The 24,846-nt window shown below is 48.2% G+C and overlaps 1 protein-coding gene across 2 annotated transcripts in view; it reads left to right on the forward strand.

Annotated features, from left to right (window-relative positions):
* The window catches only part of adamtsl3 (ADAMTS-like 3), a 198,561-nt gene that overhangs the window by 89,943 nt on the left and 83,772 nt on the right, over positions 1 to 24,846 (forward strand). For both annotated transcript variants that reach the window (XM_085400428.1, XM_085400502.1), the window contains exons 4-6: positions 2,152 to 2,279; positions 10,366 to 10,411; positions 12,481 to 12,717. In XM_085400428.1, the coding sequence (XP_085256554.1) occupies positions 2,152 to 2,279; positions 10,366 to 10,411; positions 12,481 to 12,717 (411 nt within the window). The remainder of the gene's footprint in view (positions 1 to 2,151; positions 2,280 to 10,365; positions 10,412 to 12,480; positions 12,718 to 24,846) is intronic.

A 24,846-nucleotide genomic window follows, 5' to 3' on the forward strand; every position in this document is an offset into this window, starting at 1 on the left:
GTTTCCTGTTTTATTTTGATAGTCCCTGGGGGTGTCCAAATTCATAGGCTGCATCCTCCTGAGGACCCGGACGGTCTGGCCTTCAGATTTGCGTCACCGCTGTCTCTGTAGAGTTTAATAAACTCGGCCGTCTGCTGCTTGCTTCCTCAATATAACAGGACACTGGAGTAAACTCTCCACCGTCTCACTTCTGTTTAATCAGTTTTCTGTTTGACGTTTATTCAGCTGTGTGAAAACTAGAACTTTAATCTCAGCCAAACCGATTTACTCAGGAACAAACCAAACACTGAAAAAAGCCAAACAATAAAAGTTTTATGTTATCTGAGTGACTCATATATCATGTTTAACCTGAGTAGCCAAAGACCACGAGGGGTTTGAAAACGCTGTGCCAGGAGTTCGCCTTCTCGCCCCGGTCAGCTGTCGAGCTGGTGGGTAACAGACGTCTCCGAAAACGTCGGAGCACTTTTGCAAACATGTGGTGTCTTTTTTTTTTTTTTTTTTTTCTTGAAAAAAAAAAAGACATTTTATTGAATCTGCAGAATCATAAGTACAATTTGAAGTGCTGTATCAGGGCAACAGGAGATGATATCAGGTCCTTAATCTGAGGATGTATTCAGAGTGTTGAATACATGTGTATGTCAATATGCATATGGTATATTTTTTTTTTCTTTAAAAAAATAACAAAATTATATCAAAAACAATTTAAGATGGAATGCACAAAAACTGGTCTGAATGCTAAACCTGCAATTGTGGATTATATGATTTCACTCTGCAAAGTCTACAGTATATAACCAGTATCATAGAAGCAGGGAATGATTCATCAGAAGAGCAGGAGCCTACGATGAAGGCTGGAGGAAAGAGGGACTGCAACAGGAGGTTGGACAGCATAAGAAGACAGAAACTGAATGGAAGCAGGGTTATGATATGAAGTTAGGGTTCAGTAGTGATGCCAGAGCAGAGGAGCGGTATTTGGCGCAAAGAGGTTAACTCCTGACTAAAATCCAGGTCAGACAAACAACTTGCCGCCTCTCACAGACTGGGAAATCGAGAGGATCGCATGTGGTGTCTTGATAAACCGAGCAGATGTTTGAAGCTTACACAGCTACATTCTCGTGTGACACAGAAAGAGTAATAAGAGTAATATTAAAACTTAGTAGCTGCTGCCATTGTTGGAAACTGGAGTTGACTGGGCCGCGCTATGAATTCTGGGATATGGTGGGCCAGGAAGGACACACCCGACCTATCCTTCAAATCTGGGGAAAAGGAGGACGCATTTGTTGGCTGCATTTCTAGGAGTCTTTGAATTTGGACAGCCTTCGTCGCCTGGCTGTGACGCAAACGGCCTCAGGAAGATGCAGCCTATGAAGTTGGTCCCAGCTGCGTTCCCACCCGTTCCCCTACCTGTGTGCTTTCCTTGTTCTCTGTCCCAGTTTAGCTCCCTAGTTTTCATGTTTTCATTGTGGAGTTTGTCCCGCAGATAAAGCTGGCATTTTACGTTTACTTCCCCGAGTGTGTCGGGTCCTGCCTGCTACACAGCAAACGTGACAATGAAATGTCTTTTCCCATTTAGCTGCCCGTTCACCACTGGTGTAATAGTTTCTTCAGTTTCACATTTCTTGCGTCTCATTCTGGGAGTGTTGTCGCTCAGCTGTGCGGCGCCTGCATGAGCCGTTCAGCCTCTTTCCTGAGACTTTGGGACTTTTTCTAGAGAGAGCTAAACTTCTGCTGCGTCGGCTCACTGTGGATATATTTGCTCTAACGCTGTAAAAAGAAATGATCTCTGCCAGCATGGCACACTTTCACTGTGTCCCTCTGAGCCTTTAAGCTTTTTTTAGCTTAAGCTTTATCAAGAATTTATCACGGAGTGTTTCCACACGGCACAGAGCAGTAAATATACGGCCTGTGACGAGCTGTCCTCCAGCAGGTTTGTTGAATTTCCAGCAATCAGACAGAAATGCAGACCGTGGTAGAGCCATGTCTGACTGTGACTGATTCTCAGACTGCCGTGAGAACAGACGCTCGTGTTGCAGGAGCGTTTTGCTTTAGCAGGCGTTGGAAACCAACGAGGCACGCCTTCTTACAACCACAAAGCTTTGGTGTGAATGTGATTTAATACGCACAACCTTTGTGTTGCTGTTTGTCCTTCTTTAGGCATCCAGGATGACCCGCTCAGATGAGGACAGGGAAATCGGCTGGGATGCCTGGAGCGCCTGGAGCGACTGCTCTCGAACCTGCGGGGGAGGAGCCTCCTACTCGCTACGACGCTGCCTCAATGGAGGGTAACCCTCATTTACCATCTAACAAGACACAATGTGACAGCATCTTTGAAATGTGGAGCGACTTCATGGCAGAAATCTGATCATTAAGACAAGCAAAAGACCAAAATCAGCCTTCGGCGAGTGACGTGCGAGCAGAGCGGCGGCTCCCTGCTCGGGTTAATGAGACTGTTTGATGACTAAAACCTGTCAGACGGTCACAGATCTGCTCAACTCACACATTTATCGTGCCATCAAATATTGAAGAGGAATGTTCTGCTGTGTCGTTACCTGTTAAACAGATGTTTCAGGAGGGCGTGGCTTAGCACAATCATTCAGATTTTAAGCAGTAATTATGATAATTTACAGGTTCATCATTAGAGCATGTTTGCACAATGATGCTGCTCCATCACCATCACAGTCATGTTTGTGTGACTTCACGAAAAACGACCACAGAAATACTAAACATGGCTGTGACCTGCAGTGGACGTGTCACAGCACTGAAATTCACCGAAATCTGCTCAAATGTAACCAAACTGTAAGTGAAATCTGAAAATATTAAAAAATATAAAATAAAATAAGCAAACTAAGTTTAAAAGTGAACAAGTGGGTCATAAACCCAAAGCCCAGTCGCCTGTTTCTGTGGACTCGTGGCTCCTCCCACTCCTCCCACCATCATCTTTTCCCCCCAAAATCTAACGCTGTGACATCAAAAGTTGAGCAGACAGAGAGCAACAGTAATTATGATGTTGCAGCAAAACAAATGGAGCAGGGATGTCCCACACGCTGTCAGTTTACTCTGATTGGTCAGCTGACCAGGTGGAGCTCAGGTGTTGGTTCCAGCTGCAGGCTAACACAGCGCTAACCACGGTGCAGTGCAGATATTTCATATATCAATAAGTCACAGTATTCTTTGTTTGAGCTTGTTCGTATGTGACATGCTGCCGCTGTCAGAAGGTGGCGATAACGCACCCACAAGCTGTTTGCCAAACACCATCAAACAAGAAAAATAGAGTTCGTTGCGCGGTGAGACGCTCCTGCACAGACAGGAGAAACAGCCGTGGTGTCTGCGAGTGGTTACAGATCACAGTCATTATCCTGGTTACAGGTGAGAGCTCAGGTGAAGGCTCAGTGCTGTCCAAGGCTCAGATTAAGCCGAATCCACCTCCTACAACTACTTTTGATGGACCGATGGAAAGGTGGAGGTGTCAAACTTATTCCACATCGTGGGCCATCCACTGTGACCTCAAGTGGGCCAACCAGTCAAACACCATCTTTCTGTCACTTCAAAGAAGTTTAACTAAATATTTCATCTTAGTGTAAGAAGTCTGTTTCTGCAGAATGCCTGAGTGTGTACTTCATAAAGTAAACAGCAGAAATCAGCACGACTCTTTGGGCTCGTTTTTTCCTATAAATAAATAAATAAATAATGTAAGATTTCTAACATAGATGGTAAAAGCAGGCCTCTGGCATTGGCCACATTAGCTGCACAGGGGATGATCAGGGCTGCTTGAAGGTATCTCAGCCACAGGTTTTTCAAACTTTCTCTGAAAGCTATAAAAACTACACTAAATGTGAGAAGCTAAACGTGGCACATCCTGTGCCCAAAGTAAGCGTACAGAACCGGGAACGCAGCAGAAACTGTAAAGAAGCTTCCGATGGGGAAGACGGCTGGGAGCTGTGATGAAGTGCAGACCTCTGTGTGGAGCAGATGGACTCTGGGAAGTCTGCCTGGGCTGGTGTGTTCAGTGTCTTCCTCGCACCGATAAAGGCAGCGAGTGTTTGAGTTGGAGCGTGTTTGCTGGGTTTAAAGCCCGCGGCCGCCTGTCAGTCTGTCTCTGCTCGGCCGTTTGTCGTGCAGCGTTCAGGAAGTCATCAGAGGCTGTCTGCGTCCTGCGGTATCGCTCTGCAGCCTCCCGGCGATGCATTTGTCTTCATTAAATCTGACTGCAGCGCTCTCACCCGTGCTGCTGCTGAGGCATCTGCTGCGTTCAACAACACACAGTAAATACACTCACAGCGGTGCTAAAACTTGCTAATTGACACTTGTGGTTATGAGCTGAAAGGAAGATCCAAAGAGAGATAAAAAAGGAGTAAGTACACTATGCAAATGAGTCTTTGAGTGTCTTGTGAAATGATTTGAAGGACGTATTTTCTCACATTCGTAGGTTTCCGGCTGTGGGCCGTGGAGTCACTGGAGCTGAGAGCGGACGAGCGTTGGATGTTTGGTTCTTCCTGTCTGAAAACTGCTCTCGATGTTTGCTGACAGACATGAAAACAGTAGTCAGAACCGATTATTCATGTTCCTACATGGTATTAATGAATAATGGAGGATGATGTTAGCTGGCAGCACACCTCGCCGTCTCAGTCAGAAATGGCGGGAAAGACGTTTAAATCCATGAATTATTGTCTTAAATCTTCTGCATTACAGTTACTGAGCAGCGTAATCACGCGCCCTGCAAGCTCTCATCCAGTCCAGCTGAACTTCACTTCCTGTTCTGCTGTTCTCATTAAGGCCCCCTGCACAGTCCTTCCCGCTGATGACGCTGATGTCAGAGCACAGTTTACCACTCTGATTGAAGTCTGGCGTCCAGCCTTCATCTGACTGATCGAGGTTCACTCAATCACAGCGGCCGCCGTCTGGAAGTGATTGGAGCTTCTGATTTGTTCAGACTTCATCTGCATGACGAGATTCGTTCTCCATTCGCTGCTGAACGTTAAGCAGCGTGCCCGATGACGAGCTCGACCGCTGCGTCTGTGCAGCTAGTTTGACTTGTGGACATAATTAGTGAAGCCTGGAGGAAGTTAGCGTAGTGCCTGTGTGTGTATACCTGTTTAAACATCTTTGTGGGGACCAATAATTGGAAGTTTACTATACTTGTGGGGACCAAAATCCAGTCCATGTCAGGGTGTGTTTGCCTGCACTGGTCAGAGCAGTAAGAACTGCTATGTCCTGGGTCTCATTGCTTTGCCTCCTCTGGTGCAGACTGTGCCTTTCTCCCTTCGGGGGTCCGCTGACTCCCGCTCGCTCGGCCTGTCGTACAGCAGCTGCTGTCTGGCTCTTTGATCAGAAACATGAAAGATTCTGCAGGTAAACGTAGGCACCAAGCTTACCACCAGGTTTGGGTTCAGATGTGCGTGGTTGCTTCTAAAAGTCTGATGTGGCAGAAATGAGCAGGTGTAAGGACTCGTGTGTTTGTATAAGGACAAAATTGCAGTGGCCGAATGACTTCGTTAAGCCATCTCCGCTCGGCCTGCAGAGTGCTGTCCATCAGCCGGGGCGAGTACCTGCTAACTGCGAAGAGGGACGAGTGACAAACTAACGGATTTTTGGGAATCTGCTGGAACAACCTGATGCACTCTGGGCTGATAAGCACTTAAAAAGTGTTTCACTGCAATCACGGATGTTTCACTCGTCTATTTTCTGCTGCTCCGCCAGGTCCAGGTCGCAGTCTGAGCTGCACGGACCTCCCTCACCACACCGCACATCCATTTCTTTCAGGGGTAGTAATAGGATTTCCCCACCATGTCCGGGGTCTGAGGTGTCTGCAGTTCATCTCAGAGACGCATGAACCACTTCAACTAGCGTGTGCGTGTGTGTGTGTGTGTGTGTGTGTGTGTGTGTGTGTGTGTGTGTGTGTGTGTGCGCGCGCGTGTGTGTGTGTGTGTGTGTGTGTGTGCGTGTGTGCGTGTGTGTGTGTGCGTGCGTGTGTGCATGTGTGCGTGTGTGTGCGTGTGTGTGTGTGTGTGTGTGTGTGTGCGCGCGCGTGTGTGTGTGTGTGTGTGTGTGTGTGCGCGTGTGTGTGTGTGTGTGTGTGTGTGTGTGTGTGTGTGTGTGTGTGTGTGTGTGTGCGCGTGTGTGTGTGTGTGTGTGTGTGTGTGTGTGTGTGTGCAGACAGAGCCTCCTCTCCCTGCACTCAGGGTCAGAAAGTGAGGCAGAGCGTTTCTGGGTTGTGAAGATATAAAATGCACAGATGTTTTAATGTGCATGTCCACAGTCAGCTGTGTCGTCTTTGTGTTTCGTTGCGGTTGTCATTTTTTTCCGACTTCACAGGAAAAAAAGTCTCCTCTGCACTGTGAACTTCATTATTTCTATTTTACATTTTTATGTATGCAAGAAAATGAACATCCTCTGAAACTCCACGGTGAATGTGCTGAAAGCAGTTCCCATTAAAGGAGTCCTGCTGAGCTCGGTGCTCCTCACCAAAGCACTCTCTGCTATTAGAGGTCAGAAACTCCATTAGTGCCTGAATTATAGCCGGTGTTGAACGTGTAAAGGAGAAGAAAAAAACCCACATTTCCTTTCAGTTGATGTTATTGTGAGTTTATTATTCTCATCTCATCTCCTGACAGGCTGTAATATTACCTCCTCAGTTTTCAGTTGGACACAAGAAGCCAAAATCCTCACTTTCCTTTGTGCCAGCTGTACATTTCACACTGAAAGATGACAGAAAGCTCCATTACGAGCTCTCAAAGGCATACCTGACATATTCAGAATACTTGTTATTATCAGTGTGACATGAAAGTAGGTGAATACCCCTCCTGTCATTATTATTTACTGCAAGTTTAAAGTGTGCTCTACAGAAATGTCATTCTCTTGCTCTTTGTGTCATTAAACTTCCTTTGAAGACTTTCAGAATAGAGTTGCAGATGAAAGGCGGCGACAAAGAGCCGTCACGGGAGTAATGTTCAAATAAAAAAGGATGATAAGACCTGCACGTATTTGCAGGACCCACGTGTGACTTTGATAAAATTATGAAAAGTCCGCCGTGTGCACCTGCGGCGCCACGCTGTCGTCCAGGCTCCTCCTGCAGTAAAGACTCAGAGGTGTGCGATGATGCATCAGCACACCTGCTGATTTCAGCTCCGTGTGGAGTTTTGACCTTTGGGGATGGCGAGGATGCACGTGCAAGCACGCACAGCACAGATGTGAGGAGGCTTTAAATGTAAGACGGAAATTTCAGGGCATTCCTGCAACTTTGCATCTGTGAAGACAGCTTCAAATGTAACATCCAAAAGGACAAGAACAGACGCTGACACATCTCATAACCTCATAACTTGTAGGAATTACCTGTGGAGTCCTGGACTGATACTGAACGGGTGTTTGAAAGTACAGATTTAACTGACAGATGAAGCCGATCTTGTACCTGATGGATTTTTCTCCTCTTTGTACCAAGAAACCAGCGAATCATGACTGTAAAGAAGTGCTTGTTATGTAAAGCACATTTCACTACACTTTTGATGCTTTAAGCGTCATCTTATGTGTGCACAGGCCAACGTGACGTCAAAGCCAGTATTTAGCTGTTGGTGCAGCTTCACGTTGGGTTAAACGGCGTGCTGCGGTGTGTGAAACAGCGGCTGTTGCGCTCGATGTGCAGGTGGTCATAAATGACCCTCATTAGGTTTTTACTCATGGAGAGCGCGTCCCAGGAAACATCTGGAAGTTTCTTGTCGTTGATCCCAGCACTGTTTCAGTGGAGGAGAACCACCTCACGTATCTGATTTGCTAACAGCAGCAGTATGACTGTAATAAATGTTCTTCATTTTGTTCTTCCCCTCGGCCTCTGCACACAGGCGGCTTCTCTCCTCCTCAGGTTATGTAAAATAATCCACGCCGCCCGTCGTCCTCTGTTAAAGGACCTCCAGTTTCTTAATGTTCACCACAGACTGAACCCTGGGAGATGTGATTCACTCACGCTGAGTTAGAAACATTCAAATACAGAAAACTGCTTCTGAACTGGAGTTTACGTGTTCAGAACACTGTTGAACATCAATGTTGGGTCCTCTTGTAAATTCAGGAGGGCACTAACGGCTGTAAGCTGTAGGCATTCCACATCCACGGCCGCTGCACGCCCACACAGAGTTTGTCTCACCGTGGTTGAGTCGTCGATGCATTTCAGCGGGAGAAATCTATTAATTGGCTCATTAATACGGTGCCGCGGTCGGCCGCTGTCCGTGCCCGGTGCAGCTGAACGGCTGCAGCGTGCTTCTCGGGCTCAGATCTGCACTAAAGAGCAGATTGGAGCAGAGCTGCTTTACCCCGGGATAAATGAGCTGCTACCAGTTTAGTCGAATGTTATTGTGAGTTAGCAGGACAAATGTGCATTTTACGGCTGTTAGCGCACACCGAGAGATTGTTAACAAGGTGGAACAGATTTAACAGCATGTCCGTGCTGTCACAGGGAACGGAGCGCTGCGCTATGGCACATTTCACACAGGGCTCAGGTTCAGGCTGTGTGTGTGTGTGTGTGTGTGTGTGTGTGTGTGTGTGTGTGTGTGTGTGTGTGTGTGTGTGTGTGTGTGTGTGTGTTTTTACTTTTTCTTGGCTTTGTGGGCTCTGCCAGCTGGAGCTCAGTGAAGTGCTGAAATAGCTGCTGACTGAGTAAGGTATGCTGCAGGTGGTGTGTGCTATTACCTTACAGGTGTGTGTCTGTGTGTGTGTGTGTGTGTGTGTGTGTGTGGTAATCTATTATATTCATGGTGGATCTCAGGCCCCTGGAGGTCCGATCTGGAGCAAAGTTCAGGGTGAAAATGATGATGATGATGATGATGAATGATGAACTGGAAACAGGAAAGATGAGAAAACTGTGCACGTGTTTCTGTGACTGGTTGATAAGAACATTCAGCACCAGAAATAGTGATGAGTCAAACAAAAGCTGTGAAGTCCAAAGATGCAGCCATGGACACCAGTCGATGTGAGGTTTGGCTATAGACTGTATATAAAGGATGGATACAGCCCCGTGACATCACCCCCGGTTTGATTCTGAGTCTTTGGAGACTGACTGCTGCTGGCCTCACAGGTTTCAGTGCTCACACCGAACTCCTCGTCACTCTCAGCCTGTTTTCATTTTAGACGAGTTGATTGAGTTTATGTTTGAATGCCTTCGCGCGTCGGAGAACCCGGTGACAGGATGATGTTTTTAGCTTTCTGGAGACAAGAGGAGCACGAAGCTCTGTCCACGTCTGCTGCTCCGCTATGATCATTGCAACTGAAAATACTGCAGTGTAATATTATCACCACCATCATTCCCATCGTTACCTCCACAGATGAAGCATTAATAGTTCCTCTGATGTCCACGTCAGGCCGATTCAGTTCCCGCAGGCTCGTCCAACAAGCAGAAATCAGCACGTTTACAGTCTGTTCAAAGCTTCATGGATGAGGTGAAGGTGGTGTAAACGGTCGGTGTAACAGAGGATGCTTGGGAGTAGGTCAGATGGAGGCAGATGAGGTGACCCGCTAAAGAGAGCAGCTGAAAGTAGGAGACGAATAAGAAAACAGCCTCATCCTGAGAACCGAGGAAAACAAATCTTCCCGTTGAACTTTTTCGTGATTTTCCTTCCTTTGGAGCTAAAAGAGGCCCCACAAACACACGACGTATCAGTGGAAAGCCCAGGAAGTCCTCTGTTTAGCACATCAGGACTTAGTAGGGTAGCTCAAATAAGTCAGTAGATATAGAGCAAAAACAAACGCCCACTGCAGAGAACATAAATGAACAGGCTGGTTCTCAGGAGGTTATGAAGTCTGTAGTAACAGACCGCACAGGAAGGCTGAGCTCCAGTTGTGGTGCAGACGGAAATTCAGGGATTGTATAGGATGTCACTGAGCACTGATTAGCAGGTGTCTGTGTCTGAGTGATGCGCCAACCAAGACAGCTGATTCACCGTCAGAGGTCAGAGGTCACGTCTGCCTTCAAACGAACAACAGAGGAGCTGAAACGCTTTGTTAACAGGGGAAGAAGCTGTTAGTGAGGCTGCAGCTGCTGCTGGGCCTTCTTTACCACAGCGTTGGTGCTGTGGGTCCAGGTGAGGTCAGTGAGTGACAGTGGGGGGGTTGTGTCTGCCGCCCCCCCACAGTCAGCAGCGTCTTCACTGTGAGCTCTGTGTGCTGTAATGAACTGAGTAAGTCAGTAATTAGGAGATTATTGTCTCGTTACACCATAATCTCTGCGCCCCAGTGGAACCATCACCATCATTTTTATCTGATTATAAAAATAATATTTGGCAGCTCACCGGCTGATGATGGGAAACGGTGCACGACTCGCTGTTTTTAAAGCTTTTGATGTCTTTTGGTTTTAATCACTAAATCGTTTTTTCTGACCTTGTTTTACAGAAGCTGTGAAGGAAAAAATATCCGCTACAGAACCTGCAGTAACACGGTGAGTCTGAGTGGGTCTAAGGTGGTCCAGGCGATGCAGAGAGAGACGCAGGGAGGAGGGACTCCTCCATGAACAGCTGAGGTGGTTCCACATCTGCCTCGTAGCGTTTCAGGCTTGTCCAGCTGGCGGAGGCCCTGGAGATGCTGGAGAGATTATGTCCGTCAGTGGGACCCAGACAGAGCTCTGAGCTTCTCTGCCCAGGCGCAGCTGTCAGTTTAACAGAGGAATGAATCGTGCCAACCGCTCTCCACATGAGCCAGGACGTTCCTCGCTGCTCAAAGGGAGTTTTTCTTCCCACTGTTGCCAAAGCGTTGGCTCACAGATGGTCGTCTGGAGTTGGAGGGTCTTAACCTTACGAAATAAAGCTCCTCGAGATGACGCTCGTTACATGTCCATGACGGGGGCTTCACCTTCCAGCTCAGCTTTCTCCACCACAGCGGTGCAGCACTGATCCACCTGTCATGTTCACACCTTCCTGTCCCTCATCAGGAGGATCTTCCTCACTTGGGGCACCGACTCCTCCAATCAAGAGGGAACAGAGACGCTCAGACTTTTGGCCACTCGCTCTGCTTCTCACTCAGCTGTTAAACTCACAGAAGTCTTCTTAACTTAGCATCCTGTTGACCTCGCGCTGCGATGACAGATGGGAGATGCAGCTTAGATTTTCGTTTCTTTCCCGTCACTCGGTTCCTCCTCTGCACAGTCTGCCCGTCCTCCTCTTCCTGTCTGTCGATGTTGCCGTTCCGGTCGTCATCCCGGCTGGCTTCGGCGTGATCAGCTGCTGTAAACGAAGGAACAAGAAAAACCAGAAAAACAAAGAGCAGAAGTCTCCTGACCAGCACACCCAGAGATGGCACGACTAAAAAGCTGCCCAGGAATAATCTGAACAGACCAAACACAAATTTGGTCTGAATGTGTGTGTATCCTCCTCTACTTCCTGTTTATGCATGAAAACCTCATATGATCTATAAGCTAATGGCAACATCACAGATCCGGCCTGCTGAAATAACCTCGCCATTTTTAATCCGAGGAAAACCGGCCTTATTTCTCTCGTTCCCCACTGAAGTGTTTTAGTCTGGATCCATTGCATCCGGTGAGAAAAATTCCCAGGTTAATTTCTATCCCGTGTCTGTTGACACGTTGAGGCTAAGTCTGTGTGAACTGGAGCTCGGGCTGAAGGATACGAGCAGTGGCAGAGTGTGACTGCGTGGAGCCGATGTGTCACACCGGATTTGTCCAATTCTCCGTCACACGGAGGAGGACGGATTTTTGGCTGCCAGAGGAGCAAACGTCTGGTCCCGATCCGAGACGGCGTTCGGTCCTAAGAAGCACCGAAACAGCTTCTCTGCAGCATCACCTCCTCTCGGTCACACAGACGGACTTCCAGCTGCAGCTTCGTTTTCCACGTTCTGTGGATATTTGAGTCATTAAAAGGAAACAACATCCCTAAATTCAGCTGAAGCGTCTCCCAGCACCACCCTCTAATACACTGGTGTCACAGGAAAGTGTTAGTGTGGTGCATCTAAAAAACGAGTAGTGATATTTTTATATCATCTGAAAGAAGAAGGAGTAGTGAGGCTGATGACTATCACTCAGTGATGTGGAGCTGACAGTGAGCGGTAACCAGCCATGGGAAGCTGCTGTCAGGCTTCACGGCTCTGTGGAGTGTCTGAATTGTGTTAAACCAGAGATCTCTGCTCTGCCGTCACAGACTCCCTGCTGCGAGTTTCTGCTGGTGCCAGAAAATACCTGCTTCCTCCAGCTGTTTGATCATCTGCTGAAATGTTTAAGCTCCTCCACAGGTTGGAAATGCAAAAGTAAAATGTTTGCTCCTGAGGAAAACCTCTAAAACTGTGTGGCCTTCAGGGCTCACCGTGGCCAGCCCAGAGATGTAACCTCTCCAGCGTGTCCTGGGTCTGCCCAGGGCCTCCTCCCTTCTTTAGAAACAGAAAGTATGAGAGCCAACTGAATTAGGAGGCGAAATATGAATTTCGGTCAGTCGTCACGTGAAAAAACGAGATGAGTTTATAAAGAGTTATTGTGGTGACACTTTCGTCTCCTCTCCTCAGGACTGCCCTGCAGAGTCGGGGGATTTCCGGGCCCAGCAGTGTTCGGCTCACAATGACATCAAGTACCAGGGCGTCACGTACGAGTGGGTCCCAGCGCCGTACGACCCCACCGCCCCCTGCACTCTGCGCTGCCAGGCTAAAGGCCGAAGCCTCACTGTGGAACTGGCCCCGAAGGTGCTGGACGGGACTCGGTGCCGAGCGGACGCCTTTGACATGTGCATCAGCGGAGTGTGTCAGGTAAGGGACGCCATGAGAAATCCTTCCTGCCACTGCTGGCATGAATAGACGGTACTGAACGCGGGCACGTACCGCCCCCTCCTTTCTCTGCTCTCGTTTTCTTGCAGTTTTTATATTTAATAAAAGTGAACGTGGAAGTGCAGCTTTTATGTTCTCAGGTTACGGTAAGTGTCGAGCATTTGCTGCGTCGTGTTGAAGCCCTCGCACAGGTTCGTGCTCATGATGTTGAAGCTCCTAATGATGCCTTTGCACATCCATAACTCGGAGTGAGCACACCCTGAGGTCATTGAACGCACCCGATCGGCTCTACGGAAACCAAAAAGCTACAAAATGAGTTTACAGACGGAGCCACTGCGACTTCACTGCACGTGATCCTCAAAATAGGCGTAAAAACTGGAGCTCTAACTTCCTGGCTTGTCTCAGCCGAGACAGCCGTGTTATTGGTCAGACAGTTGCATTGAAATTACAGCACAGGTCTAGCAGACAGCTATTAGCTACAGCTGTGCCTGCACATCTGTCAGAGTGCCAAAATCAAACAGGTGCGTTAATGAAATGTTTGCTAGGACATGAACTATGGAGACCACAGAGCCGTTTGTTCCTGCTGTAAGGAGGGCGGGCTTACCGTTGGAGCCTGCCTCGTGTGGATGTGAGAGGAACTGCTGGTCTCAGTGTTTTCCACGCCGCCTTCTTTTTCCAGCCTGGGAGGTTGCCAGTTGGAGTCAGCCCCGGGAAATAAAGTGCACTCCCCTGTCCCACATTTAATTGACACATCTGTCCACCCTTCCTGGCTCTCTGCGGAGTTTGTAGCTCTGTAATAACATCAGCCCGATCCGCTTTGCTTCCAATAAACAAGAGCCAGAATTGTGTTTGACACTCGAGTTCACTCGAGGTCGTGTTTTTGGCGTGCCTCTTCTACATTTTGGCCTCATTAGTTCAGTTTTGTCCCAGTTAAACTGTGATGATCCTCGCGGGCCACGATGAAATAATGAAAGCACAGAGACGCCAGAATCACCCCGAGTGGATTATATACGGACTCTAACTGCTCGACAGGAGCGGCGTCGCAGGTATCACACCTGACAGACGCGTGTAGTGACTCTTTGGATGGCGGCAGGCAGCGGTGGCGTACATCTATCACGAGCTTTGGACGGCTTGTTGTTTTTCATTTTCTTGTTATCGTCACTTTGGCTGCATCTCATGCTGAACACCGAACGGCAATTTCACTCTCCAGCCAACAGTTAATTAGTTAAATTTAACTCAGCCTCTGAAGTGTGGCAGTAAACATGTTAGAAGCACTGGACTGTAAGCTGTGAACACAGCGTCTGCACACTGCCCAGCTCCGGATCTCCTCACTGCTCACTGTGAAATGTTGAAAATGTTTCGTTTAAAGGGGAAATTTAGGAACTCACAGTTTGGTTATTTGACCTAAAAAAAAATATTAGATATCTGTGAGTGTCTGCAGTGGCTGGTTCAGGGACCTTCTCCCTACAGAGCAGCATTAGCTCGGGGATGGTGGTGTGTTTCCTCTTCACTGACTGAAGTCCTGACATTAGAGGTTTCTGCTGTAATCCAGGATTCAGTATTCGCTCAGTAACAGCGAGCTGTCGTGGCACAGATGCATTAAAAAACATCCCAATGTGGCGCTACAACACAATCGGGTTTCACGAAGAGCACGCCATCCGTCTGGTCTCATCTGTCCACTGAAAGCATGCATCACACAGCCTCCTGGTTCATCCGTATGATCTCTGGCAGACTGCAGATGGGCAGTTTCTCCCTGCTGTGAACACTGCTGTTGTTGTCCCGATGATGATTCATGAGCATGAATATCAGTCAGCAAGGTGGTTGGTTCGGACGACATAGATGTGGCTGTACGGAGATGCGTAACACGGTAAGGGGAATTGTTGAAAAGAATATATCAATGGGTCAATAGGTTCGACTATAGGAGCACAGGGGTGTGTTTAAATGAGACACAGAGACAAGAGTGTAACTCAAAAGAACCAGCCGACGTTAGTGAAATAAACCATTAAAGGCACTTTACAATTGTAGAAAGGAAACGTACAAAAGATGAAAGAAAAGTAAAACACATAAACTACTAAGACAACGACTTGGCCAAGTGTTACTTTTGGTTTTCAATGCTGGGCTTCAATGCTGGGTGCACCCTAGTCACCTGACTCCTTAACTTTGATAGAAACATATTACACAAATCTCACACTCCTTTCACATGTGGAGAATGTTCTACACAACAGCTCATTATTCAAAGTCCCAAATAAAAAATGTCCAAAAAATTCCCAGGTGTGAAAGAAAATAGGGGTGAGAGAATGTCAGGCAGTGGTCTCATGTATAACCAGCTGTGTGAGAGAGAGTGAGTGATACAGTCCTACCACACCTCAAGGTGCAGCACATCATCAAGTGGAAAAGACGCGAGTCTCAGTCTCTCTAAGTCCAGGTGGGAAGGCTCGCCATCGAATCCACCCCTGACCTGCCAACAGACGGGGTCAGAAGAGCAATTCAAATATTAATTATGCTGTTCTAGCTATAATGCACAACTTAGGATTTTGTTGACATCATACTCTACATCAATTTGCAATTAAACTACTCAAATTTGATAAAATAAAACATCTCTGTTACATAAACTGCAATATATTATCTTATGTTAAAAATTGTAATACAAACACTTTTCTAAATACATTATGAAAACATTAACACTTACAACCAAGCTAAGTAAAGTTAGTGCATATGTGACAGTTATTAACCAAACAATTCAGATAAATTCAGTTACTGAACAATAAAGTGCAAAACAGATTTAGGCTACGTCCACACGTACCTGGGTATTTATGAAAACGCAGATTTTTCTATGCGTTTGCACCTTTCGTCCACACGTAAACGGCGTTCTCGGTCACTGAAAACGGAGATTTTTAAAAACTCCTGCCAGGGTGGAGATTTGTGAAAACTCCGTTTTTGCGTTTACGTGTGGACGAGAAAAACGGAGAAAACGCAGAAAATGCAGCGTCTTCTTCTTCTTTGTGTTTAACGGCGGTTGGCAACCAACGTAAAGGAGCATTACCGCCTCCTACTGTTCCGGAGTATGGGTCAGACACAAGCTGTATCAAAAAAACCCCAAAAACGTTTCCTTCATTTCTGCGTTTACGTGTGGACGAGATTATTTTTCAAAACGAAAACGGAAAATCTCCGTTTTCAAACATACCCGTGTACGTGTGGACGTAGCCTTAAACTAAGACATACATGTACTCAGCGATCTCAGTGCATCAGGCCGAAGACAATGGTACGGTGTCTCTCGGTCGAACCACGCGGGACTCTAAACAGCGTAACAGGGCATGTTTTTTTCTTTAATGACAGTACTACGACGTGAAGGAAAATAAACATAAAGTTGCGCTTCAAGTGTTACCTCACTTCTGGAAGCAGAGTGAGATGAACTTCCAGGCAGCTGATAACAACTAGAGCTAATGAAGGCTAACAGTTTAGCTAGCTTTCTAAAGGCGCCAGAAAACTGCAGCATTCGTCTGTTTACTCACTTTGACTACTTTTAACATGAAAGGCAGCTGATAACCAGCGAACTTATGTGCAGCACAGTTGGTTGCAAACTTTTATCTAATACTTTTTCCAACTCAAAAACTTCAGTCTCTCAGGGATCAAAACTTTGCAGCGCAGCTCAGCACGCGACTACACACACGTAGCGGCGAACACAGAGCAGATGGGAGGGACACACAGCGGCAGGATGCTTTCCCATTGGTCAAAGCATACTGGGACCTGTGCATTTCGATTGGTTTGACAGGCTGTCCATCTCTACTCATATTTATCAGTCCTTAAAGTGGTACCCTCGTTTTATTTGGGTTACAGATGTCTCTGAGACAGGGCAGGAGATTGTTCAACATCATCTTGGAGAGTGAGAGGAATCCTGAGGAAGGGAGAAGATCAAAAGTGCAGATCTGTAGGAACTACAGTGGGATGAAGCTAGCTTCAGAGAGTAGTTGAAGAAGAGCGGTGATGATCAGTGAGCAGCAGGACAGCTTCACGATGAGAAAGAGGTTTCCTTGTGATTGCTCTGAGAGGGCAGATGTTGGCCAGGTCTTTGTGGATCTGTGAGAGGAAGTCAGGAGTGCTAGAGAAGGATGTGAAGGTGGTGCAGGACATGTACGAGGAGGTGTGCAGTAGGAGCGACTGATGGGATGAAGGTGGTGGTGGGATCGCATCAGGAAGCTGCTCTGACCCCCGTCTTGTTTGCAGCGGTGATGGAAAGGCTGACAGATGAAGTCAAGCAGGAGGAGCAGGCGGACTATGGTGTTTGCAGACGACGCTGTGATCTGTAGTGAGAGTAGGCAGACAGGTGGAGGAGAGCCTGGAGAGGTGGAGGTATGCTCTGGAAAGAAGAGGAGCAGCAAGACAGAATACACGTGTCTGAATGAGAGGGAGACAGGTGGGAAGGTGAATGTGCAAAGAGCAGCGGTAGTGAAGGTGGATGTGTTTAACAACCATCCACAGAGAGCGCAGGCAGGGTGAAGCGGGTGGAGACGAGTGTCAGGAGGGATCTGTGACAGAAAAAGAGCAGCAGGCCTGAAAGGGAAGATTTAAAAGACGGTAGTGAGAGCTGCTGTGATGGTCTGGAGACGGTGGAGGTCGAGCTGAAGGTGTTGAGAGCTTCTCTGGTGAGTCTGATCAGAGGGTTTGCACATGTGCAGAGGCGGGAGGATGGAGGTATCGGACAAAGGAAGATGAAGATGGAGCTGCCAGGCAGGAGGAGGAGAGGAAGACCTCAGAGGAGGTTCGTGGATGTAGTGAAGGAGGACATGCAGAGGGTCGGTGAGACAAAGGAGGAAGCTGGGACAGGAGGAGGTGGAGGCAGATGATTCGCTGTGGTTTATGCAGAGCTCCAGAGGGTTTATCAAAGCATGTAAGCTCCACCAAACTGCTGACAAAATCCTTAAAGAGCAGGTTTCTCTTAATGAGACGAGCGACTTCTCCCAACTTCACATTTTTGACTCAAACTAAATGTGTCGAGTCAAAAACAAGAGAACAACACTGAAAGAAAAAGCGAGAGGAGCTCTGACAACGAGTAAAGAAAAAAGTGGAAAATTGTGACAGGAGGAGCGAACAACAGAGGGAAAAGGGTTATTTCCTCTCAGCTGCTGCAGCAACAGTCAGTCTAACGAGCTACACCGTTCTCATCAAATCCAATAACTCGCCCCGCTTATACACATCCAGCTGCCTGCATCACACTGCACCTGCGACCGCGCTGCTCCGTGGATGGAAAAGGCCGACGCTGTCACAGGCTGGGTCTCCGACCCAGCACTTTGAGCTTTCTTTGTATTGTTCTCATTTTTTGAGATGTTGTTAGTTTTGTGGTATTTCCTATTTGCCTTTAGTTTAGGCAGTTATTGTTCCTGGGTTTTCTGTTTGAGTTCTTGCATTATTCATCACGTATTTGGTATGTTAAGTTTGTATTGTCATGTCTAGTTTTAGTGTTTCCTGTTTTATTCTGACAGTGTCATGTGTTCTTTGGTCATTGTATTTAGTTTCACTCCTCCTGGTCCTGTCATTAGATTCATGTCAGTCAGCTGTTTCCTCATGTGTCGCCACTTCCCCTGATCACCTCATGTCTGTATTTAAGCCTTTTGTTTTCTTCATGCCATTGTCAGTTCGTCTGTTTATTCTCACCAGAGTCATAGTCATAGCCTGTTTATTTTTCCACCTCGGTCATAGTTATAGTTTTTGGTCTTAGTACCTTTAGTGTTTTGTTTCTTAGTGTTTTGTCAGTTCAGTGTTTTGTTTCTTAGTGTTTTGCCTGTTTGCTTTGGTCTCTTGGTTCATTTCCTGCCGTCATCGCAATAAAGGTTCACTTTTCTGTTAATCATTACTATTCCTCGTCATCATCTGCTTTTGGGTCCTGTTTCCGCACACATCGGCGCACCCCGCCGTGACAGAACAAATTGACCAGTCATGGACCCAGCAGACTCTGCTCTCACCGAGTGTCTGGAGGAGATGGCTCAGATCCAAGCGATCCTCAACCGCGTCCTCACAGCGCCCGATTTGAAGAGCAAGCTGGTAATGATTAACACTGCTGAAGCTATTATGGAGAGGGATCCCCGCCTTCTCCAGCTCCCGGACTCACCTGCCATCGTTGATGCCTTTACGAGGATAAAGGAGATGCTGCAGGCCCAGGGACTGTCGAGTCAGGAAAAGGCTTCCAGCACCCACCAGTCACAACAACCCCACAATCAGTCATCTCCATTGCTGCCTCCGGAACCTGAGTGTGTTCGTGTCGGTTCGCTGAGATTCGCCGCAGCGTCACCACCTCTCAGCTCACCAGTTTCCACGCCCTCATCACAGTCTCGCCATACTCCTGTCACAGTTCAGCGCGAGGAAGCGCCGCACACCATAGACTTGGACGACGACGAGCGCCAGTCTATATTCTGCGCTCTCTTGGAGGAGGAGCTCCGGTGGAAGCCGTGGCTCATTCCTGAGCACGAGCACTCTTTCCGGGGAACTCGACTGGCTCTCGGGGGACCTCGGAGTTACCAGGGACTTCCACCCATCGCTCCGCCGTCTTCCACTCCTAAGAAAAAGCGGCGTGCGCGCCACCGACGCCCCGTATCACAAACGCAACCCGGCTATACAGAGACTGTTTGCCCTGGAAAAGCTAGCCATCAGGCTCAGCTAAGCTGCTGTGGGACTGCTATCCAGGCCGGTTTGGAGCCGGAGACGGAGGTACAGCTGGTGCAGCCAATTTCAGTGTCAGCCGGAGGGCCCGGGGAGCCCGTCCGGCCTCATGTTTCGTCTGCTGGAGGTTCAGGAGAACCCAGCCAGCTTCATGCTTCATCTGCTGGAGGTTCAGGAGAACCCAGCCAGCCTCATGTTTCGTCTGCTGGAGGTTCAGGAGAACCCAGCCAGCCTCATGTTTCGTTTGCTGGAGGTTCAGGAGAACCCAGCCAGCTTCATGTTTCGTCTGCTGGAGGTTCAGGAGAACCCAGCCAGCCTCATGTTTCGTTTGCTGGAGGTTCAGGAGAACCCAGCCAGCTTCATGCTTCGCCTGCTGGAGGTTCAGAAGAATCCAGCCAGCTTCATGCTTCGTCTGCTGGAGGTTCAGAAGAATCCAGCCAGCTTCATGCTTCATTTGCTGGAGGTTCAGGAGAACCCAGCCAGCTTCATGTCTCGTCTGCTGGAGGTTCGGGAGAACCCAGCCAGCTTCATGTCTCGTCTGCTGGAGGTTCGGGAGAACCCAGTCAGCTTCATGTCTCGTCTGCTGGAGGTTCGGGAGAACCCAGCCAGCTTCATGTTTCGTCTGCTGAAGGTTCAGGAGAACCACATCAGCCTCGCCATGTCCAGCCTCACGCCACGTCTGCTGGCGGGCCCGAGGAGCCCGTCCAGCCTCACGCCACGTCTGCTGGCGGGCCCGAGGAGCCCGTTCAGCCTCATGCTTCGTCAGCTGGAGGGCCTGAGGAGCCCGTCTGGCCACCTTCTGCTTCACCACCTGTGGCTGCCTCACTGTCACCTGGTTCTGCCTCTGCTACGCCAGGACCAGCTCCAGCCTGTGCTTCGTCAGCCGCAGCTCCAGCCTGTGCTTCGTCAGCCGCAGCTCCAGCCTGTGCTTCGTCAGCTTCAGCCTCAGAGTCTTCGTCCTCGCCTGGTCCGGCCTCGGCTTCAGCCTCAGAGTCTTCGTCCTCGCCTGGTCCGACCTCGGCTTCAGCCTCAGAGTCTTCGTCCTCGCCTGGTCCGGCCTCGTCAGAGTCTTCAGCCTCGCCTGGTCCGTCCTCGTCAGAGTCTTCAGCCTCGCCTGGTCCGGCCTCGTCAGAGTCTTCAGCCTCGCCTGGTCCGGCCTCTGCCTGTGCTTCTGCTACGCCTGGTCCGGCCTCTGCCTGTGCTTCTGCTACGCCTGGTCCGGCCTCTGCCTGTGCTTCAGCGTCGCCTGGTCCGGCCTCTGCCTGTGCTTCAGCGTCGCCTGGTCCGGCCTCTGCCTGTGCTTCAGCGTCGCCTGGTCCGGCCTCAGCCTCTGCTTTAGCGTCGCCTGGTCCGGCCTCAGCCTCTGCTTTAGCGTCGCCTGGTCCTGTGCCCTCCAAGCCTCGGCCGGTACGCCTGACACTTGGGCGCCGCCGCCGCCTTCCGCACGGCCGGCCGCCTGAACTGTTTCTACGCCGTTGCCGTCCGCACGGTCGGCCGCCTGAACTGTTTCTACGCCGTTGCCGTCCGCACGGTCGGCCGCCTGAACTGTTTCTACGCCGTTGCCGTCCGCACGGTCGGCCCCCTGAACGGTTTCCATGTCGCCACCTTTGCCGTCCGCACGGTCGGCCCCCTGAACGGTTTCCATGTCGCCACCATTGCCGTCCGCACGGACGACCCCCGGAACTGTTCGACCATGGACTTCTGTGCCGTCGGCCTCCGGGCCGGCCCCCTGATCACATGAACTATGATTTTCTGGACCGTCACCCTCCGGGTCAGCCCCCTGAGGAGTCATGAACTGTTCCCTGCGCTCCTGTGATTTTGATGGACGTTTTGTTTTTGGTTTTTTTTGGCCTTGTTTCTGGCCCTCCGTCCTGGACCCCCACCGCCCGCCCTTGGTGGGTTGTTTTTGGTTTTGTTTTTCGAGGTTTTAGGGCGTCTGGAATCCGCCCTTGAGGGGGGGGCTCTGTCACAGGCTGGGTCTCCGACCCAGCACTTTGAGCTTTCTTTGTATTGTTCTCATTTTTTGAGATGTTGTTAGTTTTGTGGTATTTCCTATTTGCCTTTAGTTTAGGCAGTTATTGTTCCTGGGTTTTCTGTTTGAGTTCTTGCATTATTCATCACGTATTTGGTATGTTAAGTTTGTATTGTCATGTCTAGTTTTAGTGTTTCCTGTTTTATTCTGACAGTGTCATGTGTTCTTTGGTCATTGTATTTAGTTTCACTCCTCCTGGTCCTGTCATTAGATTCATGTCAGTCAGCTGTTTCCTCATGTGTCGCCACTTCCCCTGATCACCTCATGTCTGTATTTAAGCCTTTTGTTTTCTTCATGCCATTGTCAGTTCGTCTGTTTATTCTCACCAGAGTCATAGTCATAGCCTGTTTATTTTTCCACCTCGGTCATAGTTATAGTTTTTGGTCTTAGTACCTTTAGTGTTTTGTTTCTTAGTGTTTTGTCAGTTCAGTGTTTTGTTTCTTAGTGTTTTGCCTGTTTGCTTTGGTCTCTTGGTTCATTTCCTGCCGTCATCGCAATAAAGGTTCACTTTTCTGTTAATCATTACTATTCCTCGTCATCATCTGCTTTTGGGTCCTGTTTCCGCACACATCGGCGCACCCCGCCGTGACAGACGCATTCGCAGACCGACACTTGAAATTACACATTATCCTTTAATGGTGTCTTTATACACAAGTCGTAAGAGGCTTTCTCCATCCGCAGCTGTCGTCCGATACTTCAGCCTGTATTTACTCTGAGGAGAAGCTGTCCTCCTCCCTCTCTGCTCCGCTCGCCTCCATTCAGCAAACGCAAAGATACATAAACACTGTGAAGTGGCTGCAGGGTAACGGAGCAATTAGGACACGAAATAAAAATGTTCAGTGTTTATATGCGGTAGTTTAATATCAACAGAAGGTTTCAGTGTTTAGATCTGAGGCTGTTGTTTCCGGCCGCTGTGCCAGAACCGCTCATAAACTTCAACGCAAGTTCCTTCTGATGTGACACAGTGTGTGTGTGTGTGTGTGTGTGTGTGTGTGTGTGTGTGTGTGTGTGTGTGAGTGTTCCCATCATTTAAACAGAGCCTTTTATATTTTCTTAAAATGGCACATTTTGATTTTAAAGACTGAGAACGTCTTAATGAGGAGTGACGTGTGACCCTGGGGATCTGCTGTTGGCCCGATTCTCACTGTGAGAATGAGTTTAGGCAGAGATGACATCGGGATTAAAATTGAGTCTTTTACAACATTAAACACACGTTAAAGCATCAGGAAAACTTTTCATTTTCCAGGAAGGTTTGAAAACATCAACAAAAGATGTAGAACAGCAGATAAGTAACTCTTTAACTTTCCTGTTCAGAGATGGGATAGAGAGACAAAACTAATTACATATAAACACACCGGGAGTTAGAGAGGTGAGTGCATCATGGGAATCCCCCGGCAGCCTACGTCTATTGCAGCATAACTAAGGGAGGATTCAGGGTCACCTGGTCCAGCCCTAACTATATGCTTTAGCAAAAAGGAAAGTTTGAAGCCTAATCTTGAAAGTAGAGATAGTGTCTGTCTCCTGAATCCAAACTGGAAGCTGGTTCCACAGAAGAGGGGCCTGAAAACTGAAGGCTCTGCCTCCCATTCTACTTTTAAATACTCTAGGAACAACAAGTAGGCCTGCAGAGCGAGAGCGAAGTGCTCTAATAGGGGGATATGGTACTACAAGGTCATTAAGATAAGATGGGGCCTGATTATTTAAGACCTTGTATGTGAGGAGCAGGATTTTGGATTCTGGATTTAACAGGAAGCCAAAACAGGAGAAATCTGCTCTCTCTTTCTAGTCCCTGTCAGGACTCTTGCTGCAGCATTTTGGATTAGCTGAAGGCTTTTCAGGGAGTTTTTAGGACATCCTGATAATAATGAATTACAGTCGTGCAGCCTGGAAGTAATAAATGCATGAATGAGTGTTTCACTCTCAGACAGGTGGATTTGCATGTCTGTGCAGTTTAAGCACATCAGGTCCAACTGTTTTGTTCCTGTTTTTAAGACTGTATTAAATGAGCAACCAACCAAATGGTCAGTGACCAGCTGACCTGAGTTGGTTTCTTCTGCTACCAGCTGGTTCCAGACCCTCAGATGTGTCATTGATGGAGGAGGTTTCTGTGATGCAGCTTTACTCAGCATGTACGTCCAGAGAGTGCATGCAGCTCCATGCAGCTGGACGTGAAGTGACTCTAAAACTGCAGTTTTTCTGAGACGCCGTGGTGCTGATGGCCTGCAGCCACTAATGGTTGAGATTCTGCGTCAGCAGAGAAGCACCACTCATTTCTGATTAGGACTAATCAAATCAACGGTAATCCTCACACGCGAGAACCTGCTCACGCCCGCACTGCAGCGTCGGCCCGAATGAATGAAATTACGTGCCAACAGATATTTGAATTCCCTGATAACAGTTTGTCACCTGAAGTGAGGATGAAATATTCGCACAACCCTGACGTTCCTTAGGTGCACTAATCTGACATTTTGTGGCACACACTGCAGATTAGACGCCTCTAATCCTCAGAATTACACCCCAGCTCAGTCACTGACAGCCTGATTCCTTCCTTTCTCAGCTGCACACTCCAGAACACCAGTTCCCCATTTCATAGTTTTACTGTGAGTTATGATGAATCTGTCAGACGCTAAGTTAAACCACGCGGGCTTCCTAAAGCTGAAGGAGCTTCTAAGATTTGGTTTGTGAACTGAAAAAGGTCATCTCACAGCAGAAAACAGTGCTGTTGGAAGGATGTGACACGTGCCAATGATGTGTAATTTCCTCGATTGTTGAATTCAGCTGAAAACAGCATCTCTGAAAACTTCTTTGTCTATTTTCAGAGATTTTCTCGTAAAGACACAATTTTATACCCTCATCATGTGTAATCACTGCTCTCCACATTTTTCCTTTCACCCTCTTACGTGTGTGATGTGTGCAGGGCTGACATTTCTGTACAAAACACAATCTTAACTCACTAAAGGCAAAACATCAAAGAGTATTTTCTGCCTGTATGGAGGACCAGGAATGCCAGAATTATGAGCCAAGACGTGAGCTGACTCAGTAAATCCAGATGCCATTGAACGCACCCTACCATCCATCTGTCCTCTGACCTGTGCTGCTTTAATCCTGAATGTCTCTTTTATGCCTCAGTCATCCAGCAGAGGCACCTGGTGTCAATCAACCAATCACAGCTCAGTGCACACTTTAAACGGCAGGTGCTATTTTTGATTAAAGTGGAAAAGGAGAGTAAAGACAAAGGGAGCTGTATTTAATGCCGTTTCTGTCATGGCCGGGATGGCCGATGTGTTTGAGGTGTGGACCCAAAAGCAGACACGGGAGAGAAAGCGAAGTATAACCAAAGGTGAGGCGAGAAACTAAACTAAAACCTAAATGTGAGCACTGTGACGTGGAACGTGAATCTGAACAACAGCATGAAAACTATCCTG

The sequence above is a fragment of the Rhamphochromis longiceps genome, linkage group LG1 (assembly GCF_057381845.1).
Source record: "Rhamphochromis longiceps isolate RC_006_pf linkage group LG1, R_longiceps_female_GT1.1, whole genome shotgun sequence".
NCBI classification, from domain to species: Eukaryota; Metazoa; Chordata; class Actinopteri; order Cichliformes; family Cichlidae; genus Rhamphochromis; species Rhamphochromis longiceps.